The sequence below is a fragment of the Olea europaea genome, chromosome 23 (genome assembly GCF_002742605.1).
Source record: "Olea europaea var. sylvestris chromosome 23, O_europaea_v1, whole genome shotgun sequence".
Classification (NCBI taxonomy): Eukaryota; Viridiplantae; Streptophyta; class Magnoliopsida; order Lamiales; family Oleaceae; genus Olea; species Olea europaea.
In genome coordinates, this window is record NC_036259.1 from 10,093,079 (window position 1) to 10,105,100 (window position 12,022).

At 32.7% G+C, this 12,022-nt stretch overlaps 2 protein-coding genes across 7 annotated transcripts in view; one reads left to right on the plus strand and one right to left on the minus strand.

The window, feature by feature from the left end:
* Positions 1-58: 58 nt before the first annotated feature.
* Positions 59-11,202, plus strand: LOC111372344. 6 transcript variants are annotated; one of them, XR_002698745.1, is made up of 3 exons: positions 59-237; positions 4,527-4,591; positions 4,698-5,871. XR_002698745.1 is itself a non-coding variant. In XM_022994639.1 (3 exons), exons 1-3 carry the CDS (start codon positions 148-150, stop codon positions 10,001-10,003), a joined length of 234 nt encoding a protein of 77 aa, XP_022850407.1. In that variant the 5' UTR covers positions 59-147; the 3' UTR covers positions 10,004-11,202. The 6 variants fall into 6 exon arrangements, 4 of the variants coding, with proteins under 4 accessions (XP_022850407.1, XP_022850406.1, XP_022850404.1 ...); XM_022994639.1 differs by lacking the exon at positions 4,698-5,871 and adding an exon at positions 9,987-11,202 and having other exon boundaries at positions 4,465-4,591; XM_022994638.1 differs by having other exon boundaries at positions 4,465-4,591.
* Positions 248-12,022, minus strand: part of LOC111372343 — a 13,924-nt gene continuing 2,149 nt past the window's right edge. The window contains exon 2 of the mRNA XM_022994635.1: positions 248-1,180. Within this exon, the coding sequence (XP_022850403.1) occupies positions 660-1,180 (521 nt within the window). The 3' untranslated portion in view covers positions 248-659. The remainder of the gene's footprint in view (positions 1,181-12,022) is intronic.

A 12,022-nucleotide genomic window follows, 5' to 3' on the forward strand; every position in this document is an offset into this window, starting at 1 on the left:
ATAAATAAATAAATTCTCCACTAGAATGTTCAAAACTTAAAAATTGACACCTTCCAATTTTACAGGAAATGCATGATTTGCGTGTCGAGAATTCTTTTTTCCATTATAATTTGACTACAATTTATTTTCTCCACAATTTCCTCTCAAATGAATCTCATGGATCGCTTTGCAGGGAATTTGAGATCGAAAGTTTCACCATTAAATGGAAAAATGGTTTTCGCTGAAATATTGAAAAAGGTATACTTCATTTTTCCTCTTTTCCATCCCCCAAAGAACAAATAAATGGAAATTATTTGACCAATCATTTGGAATTGGTGTGTGCTTAGTTTTTTCTGACCAGATTTTTACTTGACATGCGTATTTTTACTTGGAATAATTCTGTTTTATGTAGGATGGAAATTCGATTAAATTATTGTTCATTTTTCTGGGTCTTTAATTTAATATATTATGCTTTTTTATTGCTGACAAAACGATGGAGGGTAATGGGGAAACAATTCAATGTCTGATATTATTCAGTAATAATACGGTGTTCCTTCACAATGTAGGTGTATCTTAAGGTAAAAAGATATCTTATTAATATAGAGAATTTGCATCCCTTGTTTATTCAGTTCTCTGGCAAATTTGCCTATGAGGAACACATTATTTTGATAATAAATGCCTTAATAATATAAACCATGCCAATAACCTGTCATGTCTTCAACCAGAATTGTAGCTATTTCGGGGGGAGGTTCAATTGTCCAACGTTGCATAACTTCTTCATAACTTGCCATTTCTGCTAATTTCATGGCAGCCCTGTTAGCAAATTCTGCCACAGGGTGAAATTTGACCAGTTTAAATGCTTGTAAATGATTATGACATATATGGGCGATGGATCTTATCGAAGGCACAAGTGTTGCCTTGTCATCAAAGGCCACCTCGATTGCATCCACAGAATGTCCCTCAACCTCAAGGTAATCAATGCCTTGTACTATGGCTTCTCGTAGACCCAACTCAAGAGCTACAAGTTTCGCTTCAAGGTGGCTGAAATCATTAGACAATGGCTCTGCACGAGCGGCTTTGAATAAGCCATGATGCTCACGAAGGACATAACCTGCTCCTCCTTGACTCAGCTCATTGGGGCTGCAGGCAGCGAAATTTAGTTTCCATGCATCTTCCATTGGTGTTGTCCAGGCTATGGTATGTAGCACTTGAATGGAGCTGTCGATGTAAAAATGTTGGCGAGGTTTTGGTTGATAGCCTAGAAGTATGGTTCTCATTGTTTAGGTTGTTTGATTGTGAAATAAGGTAAAGTTGGTGTTTAGAGACTGTATGGTTTGCCTGTGAAACACTAATCACTATTTATAGGAAACAACTAGTAATTGCATTCTGCTCTGGAAATTAGATATATTTTAATACGCAACGGCTAGTTTATGGTCAATAGTTTGTAAAGTTTTCACAACGTTACAAAACGTATAAAACTATTAATTGCCTTAAATGGTGATTGATGGAACTAAAATTTGAATTCACAACTTTTTTGGAAACAGCTGTAAGCATTGATGAATGTATTATATTCTTTATAGTTCACGAAGAATTTGAATTTCAAGCTTTCTCTGCTTGGGCTTGATGCATTAATATGAATGTGCTAGATGATGCCTTGATTACCTTCCTGTTGTCTTCTACTTCTTGCTGTGGTCTCTGAATCTTATTCTTTATATAGTGCACATTTTCATAATATTTTGACTGGTTATTTTGTAATCTACACTTACGACATTGTTTCTGCTACTTTGCTAAAATATAAATTTAGACACAGGAGTATTACTAATGCATTAGAGTATATGAATATTAGAGAGTAGCCTGTGAAAATTGATGGTGAATATGATTTAAGAAGCACGAATACGTGTAAATTTATTGCATATTGTGTGTGGATACATATCCAAGCTTGGATATGCTCTAGTATGTTCAAGATATGTATTTTTTAATTATTTTTATTTTTTTAAGTTTTCAATACGTTTTGGACATGTTAAGACACATGAAGAAGAGTTTTTAAGCTTTAAACTATTTTTAAAAAATCATTATTATTGGCTATAGATTGTAAGTTCTATACGTAACAAATAAATACTGTCATTATTAACTTATTGAAAATAGATAGATATATTAATTAATAATTTCAATGAAAGTAAACATGTGTTAAGATAATAGGTAATATTGAAAATGGATATAGTGTTAAATAATTGGCAATTAGAGTTTTATTATTGAAAATAGACAATAGTATTAAAACTTTTAATATATGTGAAATTGTATTAATAATTGATAACTATAGTTTTATTATTGAAAATAGATACAGGTATGAATTTTTTTTTTTTTTAATAATGAAATTATGCGGAATTTCATGATTTAACTTCTGAAAATACTACACACACATATATATACACATGTATTTGCGTATCCTAATTATTTTAAAAAGTTGTATAGACGTGCTTTTATCATGTCATATCCAAATTACATATTTGAATCTGTGTTTCTTAGCATATAATGTCTTGTTACTTGTCTGTCTTGATTGTTAATCCCTAATGGATGAATCGACTTGTACATAACCTCACCTCAACTTAACTAGGGCTTATCTCATACTTGTCTAGCAACTACTTATATCATCTTCTTCTATTTCTGATGCTTGCACTCTTTGAAATAGTTGGAGTATCCGTGTCGAACATGACATGACATGGGTATAACTATGGGTATGGAATAGGTGTCGGATCTTCCAAGTTTCAATCAGACACTTCGTCTTTTTGCTTCTTCTTTATTTTTTTTTTCTTTCTTTTTTCTTTCCCGTTTATACTCTTTATACACCCGGCATGCCATCAAGAGGGCGAATAAAGGTAGCAACACTAGGTTTGTTCTTTTTTCTTCTTCTTTCTTTTCGCTTTTCATTTCCTTCTTTTTTCCATTCTTTCCTACTCTGTTTCAGGGGTTTATGGTTTTATTTGTATAAAATGAAAATAGGCCCCATTTAGTGTTACTTAGTTCTCTACTAAGTCCAACTTGCAATCAAGTTTTTTCTATTATTTGCTAATTTATATAACATATAGTAATTTCCATAATTGAAAACTAAACTCGAAAATTCTATCTTATTCGTTTTAACTCTTTATTCAAAACACATTTCTTTCTTTATGAATAATTGATTTTGGTCTATTCAAAATGATATCTTGAATTAGTAAAAAAGTTGAAGTTTGAAAGACATACTCATGTACTCGTGTCTGTAATGTGGACTCTTTTTAGCCATGTCCTCGTATCCTACATTTTAAAAAATAAAAGATTCGACGCTTCGATACATACCCGTAACCATATCCGAGCATCATAGTCTTCTACTCTACTCCATCAAGTGTCCTAGGTGGTCGTCTATAGGAGAGAGGCCAACGTGTGAGATTCTATCAATGGGCTTTAAAAACTACGACTGCATTTGTCGTTACTTTGTGAAATGGTTAACCCAAGTTGGTAAGGAAACCCCTTAGACAGTGTACACCCACATATGAACAAAATTAAATTCCATTCAACGATGGTGTTGGATTTTATCACACCTTATTCACTCGTAACCAATTAATCCACTACACCAAGTCAACTATTTCTTAATTACTTATTTCATGTACTTTTTGATTGACCTTTTACTTTAGGTTTACAATTGATGATAGTTTAATCACTCTTCCTAAGGTTGAATTTGGATGTCTTCGTGAACTACGCCTAACTAGCTTGAGTGTAGTTGTTTGTCTTTGTGTATGTTATCTTAATAAATTCTTGAATATGCTTACTATCTGATAAGGATTTGGATTGTCAAAGGATATTTAAATGGACGTGAAACAATAATAAATAAAAATGGAATTATAGGCTTTCGAAAGGCCTACTCTTTCCTCATGTTTCAATCCTATTTTTTCTCAATGCATCCACAGATTCACATACCCATTTATTTATTTGGTGTCTAATCTATTCCGGGAACTTACCTCATCTTTCCTTGCTCCTTCTTTCCCTCTTCTCTCCTCTTTCCTTGGTGATTTCCTCCGCTTTTCTTGCTGCTTTCGCCCTCTTCAGTGCTGGTAATGACGGTTTTGAAGTTATCTGCTGCCAAAAATAATGAAAAAGCTAGCGGAATTTCTACTCACTAGGAAGATGTTTATGTTATATTTAAAAGGATGCATATATTGATTTGGACTCTCATAGGAATTGCTAGTAATCAGCCATGAAGTCCCTTGAAAAGGCTAGTTAAATTCAATCAAATTAAAACTATCGTGATTTGTGTGAAAAAAATCACATCTTTTGAGATATTGTGGATTTGATTCAATTGAAGTTTATTGATAAGATAAATTCTTATTGGCATTCAGATATGGTTTGCACTGTGAAGTACAATTTCTACCAATTGCTGCATTTAGACATTCTAGTATTGGCTGCATAATTCGATTCCTTCCCTTATTTAAGTGTGTAAAAATTGTACATCAGGTTTTATTGCAGGAATTGAGTGAAATGCCCAAGGAAATTACTAACAGATGGATTGTGGCCAGGGACATAAACGAGGTTCTGAGAGTCGAGGAAAGGTTTTGTGGAAATCTTCGTCGTTCTAGTGCAGGTACGGAATTTTTAATTGCTATCTCAGGTTTCAATGGAAACAGATATATTTGGAGTGATTTTAGTGCTTGACAAAAGCTTGTTCATTTCAATGATGAATGTGATAGAAGTTCAAGACTTTTATGGCATGTTTGATCCAGGGAATCGACTCTCCACAACTCAACATTATTAAAGTGTTATCAATTGACCTGTTGAGTTGTTTCTCATTGCATATCAAAAAAATTTCTAACTACTTCGATGGTTGCAAGGCGGGTGCGGTCAACAGTGACAATTGTTTCCATCCTATGTTCAATCGGCCATCCCCTAAAGCATAAAATAACGCTGAATAGTAATTCAAGGCCTCCATAAATCTCCCTAGAAAGCTAACCCCATGACTTAAGTCTTGTTCAGCAACAGTGATGAATTTAGGCTTTGACAAAGTCAACAATGTCAATGTTCCTATACAACTCCCTGTAATGTCATACAAGCAATGGTGCATTCAATGCACCCCAATAGTTTCTCCAATCCTAGTTTCCCAATTGACTGAGATCCTTGTGTTGCCAATTTTGCCTTCCAAATGCTAGAAATGGGAAGGAATGCTAAGTGCGTAGATGAACTCTTGTAAAGCTGGCACGTTGAGTTCAATAGTCTCATGGAGGGTCTAATGCTGGTGATTAGAATGAACTTGATTTTTTGCAATTTGCAGTCGAGGATATTGAACAATCCCAGCCATTGGATGCCCTGCACAATGTCATGGTCAATGATGTGGACATGATCAGCATGTTCAAGGGCCTGTTGAATGGCTTGACTGGCTGTGAAATGTGAGAATTTGATTAAAAAGGTGACGGAGTTGAAGATTGGAGGCGTTGAGGAGCTTCTGATGGTAGGTTTTGATGAGCGTGGTGAGAGGGGAGTAGGTGTCCGGGTAGGAGCTGGTGATCTGAGCTGAAATGGCGTCGAGGAAGTAAGTTGCCATGTGCTGAGCAGACAAGCCAAACCGAGATTACACTCGGCTGTCCAGGTCGAGTTGACTGGCATTGTCCAAGTGTCCATGGCTACACACTCAGTGGATTGTAGGAGGAGGCCAAGGAGGCGGATCTTCCTGTGATTCTTGTTCCTTCTTAATGGAGATTGAAATTTTGTTTTATGATATGGGTTTTCGATTTTTAGTAATTATGTTAACAATGGATACACTCTACGACATTGATCGGTGCTCACATTTAGAACCAATCATGACTCAAAATGGACTAGTTTGACATTGACTAAAAATCAATACATCTAAGATTTTTATGTTACTTTAAATTTCGCGTGAGACTATCCAATACAATGTAATTATTAATCTCATTTATCTCGAAGTCACCATTTTTATTCACCATAGTTTTAAAACTAAGCTCCTATTTAATAGGAATTAAAATCAAAATTTTAGTAAATTTTGATAAAAGTTAATGAAATGTTATTAAAAATTGTGGGTCTTATGAAATATATGATTAAAATTTATTGTAGATTTTGACTGAAATCAAAATTTGTATATAACGGGGGTTGAGTTCGCAACTTTATATATTTATTTTATAAAAAGTACCAAGTCATTTATCGGTTCAATTGCTTGAATTTTGAAAACTGTCAAAAAATCGATATAATTCTTTACAAATCTTCTGCTAACAAGGATGTTTAAACATCTGGCAACAAAGCTTAATTCATTCAACTATTAGCGTTTGGAATATACTAGCCAAATTGGATCAGAATTTGGATTGTCGAGTTTAATCGTAAAACCAACTGAAATGAATCTTGGGATGAAAATTTCTTTTTTTGGACAAAAATATTTAAAAGAGTCATGTTATTTAGCTCCATTGGGATTACCCTGTTTATATAACGTTAATGTGACAGTAAATAATAGGTAAAATTAAATAATATATAGCACCAGTGGGACTATAGTCCCAGCTTATGTGGCATTAATATGACATTAAATAATAAGTGAAATTAATCATTTAATTTCACCTTTCACTTAACATGTCACGAACACCACATAAACTCAAGTTATTGACGCTGATTGGGGGGCAACCCCAGCCAAGTTGGTCGGGCAGTTGGACTAGCAATCGTGAGGTTGCTAGTTCGATTCCCGTTGGAGCTGCCTATTGGCCTTCTTGGTTTGAGACGGTCAGCTATGGGTAACCTAGGCTGGTTTACCTCCATGTGGTCCTTTGCCGGCTAGGATCACAAGGCGGGGTTTACCTAGTGCGCACCTTCGAATAGCGGCTGCGAATTCCCTTGTAAAAAAAAAAAAAAAAAGGTTATTGACGCTGATTGATTTGCCATGTTACATTTTCTTTTTAAAGGGGTAAAATGGTAACTTTACATTATATATAAAATAAATTTTAAAAAACCAAAAATAAATTTTTTTATTTTAAAAATAATTTTATTTTATTTTATTTTTCTAGGTAACATTTTTTAAAATAAGTTTTTATCTTCTTTTAAATACTTTTTTTAAAAATAATTTTTTATTCTATTTTATTTTTTAAGGAATGTTAATTTAAAATAAATTTTTATTTATTTTATTTTTCTAATTAACTTTTTAAAAATATATATATTTTTTCGTTTATTTTAGAAACGTCTTTTTTTAAATAAATTTTTATTTTATTTTGAAAAAGATTTTTTTTAAAATAAGTTTTTATTTTTTTTTTTAAGAAACTTTTTTTAAACAAGTTTTTATTTTTTTTTAAAATAAGCTTTTTATTTGTTTAAAATTTATTTTATTAATATAATACAAAGATGTCATTTCACAAAAAGTTGGATGACCTGAATGAAAAGTGATATGAAAGTAGAAGATTGCGGTAAAATAAAATTAAATTGAGTAGTCTGAGTATGAAATTGGGTGACAATTAATGAATTTAGCCCCCTTAGGTTTACTTTTCTTGTTTTCGAGGGACAATAAAACAAGAAAATTGACAATTTCCCATTCTACTAGAAATGCATGAATTGCGTGTCGAGAATTGTTTTGGGTACCGCTATTTCCATTCACATTTTTTTATATTTACATTCACTTTAAAAAAAAATTTATTATATTTGAAATTCTATGTAAATTTACTTAAATAGACGTAAATAAAATTAAATAAAAATACATTCTTCTATATTCATCCACTTATTTTTATTTTCATTAAATTATCCTAAATCTTTTTACATTCTTATAGATTTGTGTTTAACTAGAACCCTAATAAATCAGAAAAAACTACATGAATATGCTCGTAGCATTCTAATACTCGAAATTTAGTAAACAATGTACGTGCTTGAGCACATATATACAGACATAGCAATATATGAAGAGGAATATGAAAAAGTAAGGATTACCTTTTTATTGTGTTTTGTTGTTTGATTTTTGTTTGAATTTGGATAATTTAATTTTCTTTTCTTGATTTTACCTGTTATTCCTAAGTCTAATTGGTAAGGGCCTTCAGTCACTGAGCAATTTATGGCGTGAAAACTCTGTCTTTATTGTTGTTTGCATTGCATGCTTTTTTTCTCCTCTTTCAACTATGTCGGAAAGCTAATAGTGCCTATATCGAAAGTGATGTTCTATTTCTTAAATTATTAACCACCCTACTTCTCCATAAGAAGAAAAGAACATAATTTTTTTTCTTTATCTGGATTTAATTCTTTGCTGTACAGAATCCTATGTTTTGGCACACGCATTGCTTTTTTCTAGAAGCACAATGTCGTCCTTAATTGACTTTATGTTGGTTACCCCTATCAAGGGGCTGTGGTGGAATTTCTTGTAGATATAGTACAGAAATAAATGGTTGCTAATTTGTTGAACGAGAAAGACAGTAAGATAAACTTTGAAAGTACATAATTATATGAGTTTGTTAATTGATTGCTTGTTGAGGCATTTTTTTCAGCAATTTCTAACATATAGGCCCTAAAACCAAGCTTGTTTTTCCTTTTATGGACGTTTGGTAAAGAGGATTGGATGACAATGGATAAAACCTTTTTTTTTTTTTGGGTGTGCTTGGCATATTCAATGTCTCTGCTCTCTTTTTATGGTCACAAGACCTTTTTTTTGCTCTCAATTGAAGTAGGTTTCTCCACAAATATTTAGAAAAGTTCTAATTCATCTGCTATTTCTCATTTTATTATTTTGCTCTCAACTGTAGTGGGTTTCTTTACAAGTATTTGGAAAAGTTCCAATTCATCTGTTATTTCGCATACTTACTTGATGTTTTAATTGTTATCTTACTTACTTTTGAATTTATGTCAATGACAATATTTGACACAATACTTTTAATGTAGGATGCATCAACACATAACTATGATGTCCAAAATGAATTTATTTGTTGATTATACTGATATATTTACGAGAAACATGGTACATAATGATTTTATTTTTAATATGATCATATGTTTATATACAAATATTTGATGTCCAGAATGAATTATTTGTTGATTATGCAGATATGTTTACGACAAACATGGTGCATAATGATTTTATTTTTTAATATGATCATATATTTATATACAAATATTTGATGATAAACAGATGTTTACAAATAAAGAGGCATCGATTGATTGGGTTAAAACTACTAGTAAGAGACATAACATGATTGTTGTTATGAAAAAATCTGAGTTAGGCCAAGTTGGGAGAAAACCAAGAATTGATTTCGCGTGTGAAAGATATGATTCATATAGGTGTAGGAATACCAACAAAGAAAATGAAAAAGGGTCGTCCATCTTCAAAGATAGATGTATCTACTCGTTAAGAGTCATCGTATTTTGAGTTTGTGCTATTTGGACAAGACAATACATTACAACAATTGGATAGTTCCATTATGCCTTTAAGTCAGCCTACACTATCAAGCCAGCCTTCAATTCGACAAAAACAAAAAGTGTATCAAGCACATGGATCAAAGTCCATGGCTTATTTTGACTCATTTCCTTTGACACCTTACATAATTGGTGTGAAGGATGTAGCTTCAAATGGCAATTACGATTTTCGGGCTGTGACTAATATTTTACGCATAGGTGAAAATAATTAGTCTTTGGTCAGAAAAAGACCTAATAAAACAGCTTGAATCTCATTTTGATGATTACTGTAGACACTATGGAAATGATGATATAGTTCATGAGTTAATTCATTCACTTTCTCATTTTAAGGTTATGCTAGTCGTGAGTATTGGATGACCTTGCCGAGTATGGTTCATATTATTGCTTCAAGATATAAGGTTATTCTTGTTCACTTAAGCCAACAACAATGTCTTACATTTCTTCCACTTTGAGATAAACCCCTTGCAATTGCATATCATAAGATTGTTGTAATTGGATTTGTCAATGGCTGCCATTTTGTCTCGATTAATATTTATTAAATTAATTGAATTTCTAATTAACTAAATTATATTTCTACTTGCGTATTTCTATATAATTGTGTGCAGATAAATTGGCATACTAGTGAACCAATGCCTCATATTGCTTGTAATTGGTACAAGTACCATCATCCATGTGCAGAGGGCTGGGCTACACCTTATAATGCTAGGACGCAATTTTTTTAGGTTCAAAGTAGAAGAAGATTTAGCTACATCAGAGATAATCAATTTGGATAAACCATAAGAATAGTAAAGGATAACACTACTATTATTATTTGAACGGTTAATTGATTTGTTTACCACTATTTAATTACTGATCAGTTTATGATAGCATGGATTTGGGATGAAGAAAAACTTGATGAAGATTTGGTTTGGTTATGTTTAAGTGTTAGTTCTTGGTTGTGTCAGTATGAGTGGTTCATGACTTTTCATTTTTTATGATGTAATATTATTTAAAAGTTTAAACCGACTAACCAATTTGATTTGCGGTCGGTTCGGTTTAAGAGCTAGAGTGAATTGATTTTGGTTGAAATTTTTTCAAATCGACTATTTGGTTTTGGTTTCGGGTTGGGATCAAAACCAACTCGAACCAAACTGCGAATTTATTGTTGTTTTCTTTGATAGATTGAGTTTTAAGAACAAGAACAACAAAACTTCTAATCTAACATTGTTAAGCGAATAATATATGTTAAATAATGTTCAATTTTGTTCTTATATTGTTCATCTGGCTTAAAAGAGTTCATGGTTTTAGGGAATATGGAGATCTATAATGTTAGATATGTATTTAAAGTGAGATGAATATATAAAATTCATTTGGATTTATAGTATTTAAATGAATGAATTTAATAAAGATGAGATACGAATATTACAGTAGATGTAAATAATATTCTTTAAAAAAATATTAAAATTTAATAGGGATGAATTTAGAGGTTGATGTAAATATACCCATTGTTTTTCCCATTCTAATTTGACTGCAATTTCTTTTGTCCACAATTTCCTCTCAAGTAAATCAAGCATCGCTCTGCGGGGATCTGGGATCGAAACATTCACCAGTAAATGGAAAAATGGTTTTCGCTGATGTACTGAAAAAGGTCAGATATAGACTTCATTTTCATTTCTCTATCCCCTAAAGAATAAATAAATAGAAATTATTTGGCCAATCTTTGAAATTGATTTGTGCTTCATTTTTTTTCTAACCAAATATTTACTTGACTTGCGTATTTTTACTTGTAATAAATCTGTTTTACATGGGATTGCAATTCGATTAAATTATTGTTCATTTTTATGGCCTCTAATTTATTATGCTTTTTATTGCTGACAAAATGATGGAGGATAATGGGAAAACTCTTCATGTAATTAATGCGGTGTTCCCTCACAATGTAGGTATATCTTAGGGCAAAATGATATCTTATTAGTATAGAAAATTTGCATCCCTCGTTTATTCATTTCTCTGGCAAATCTGCCTTTCTGCCTGTGAGGAACAACATTATTTTGATGATAGAAGAATGCCTTAGAATAAACCATGCCAATACCCAGTCATGTCTTCAATGAGTATCGTAGCTATTTCGGGGGGAGGTTGTATAATCCAGTGTTGCATCCCTGCTTCATCAGTTGCCATTTCTGCTAATTTTATGGCAGCCCTGTTAGCGAATTCTGTCACAGGGTGAAATTTAACACATTTAAATGCTCGTACAAGTTTACGGCATTTATGGGCGATGGAACTTTTCGAGGGCGTAAGTGTTGCCTTGTCATCAAAGACCACTGCGATGGCATGCACATTATGTCCCTCAACCTCAAGGTAATCAATGCCTTGTGCTATGGCTTCTCGTAGACCCAACTCAAGAGCTACAAGTATCACATCAAAGTGGCTGAAATCATTTGGCAATGGCTCTGCACGAGCAGCTTTAAATAAGCCATGATGCTCGCGAAGGACGTTTCCTGCTCCCCCATGCCTCAGCTCATTAGGGCCACAGGCAGCGAAATTTAGCTTCCATGCATCTTCCATTGGTGTTGTCCAGGCTATGGTATATAGCACTTGAATAGAGCTGCGACAGTAAAGATGTTGGCGAGGTTTTGGTTGATAGTCTAGAAGTATGGTATTCATT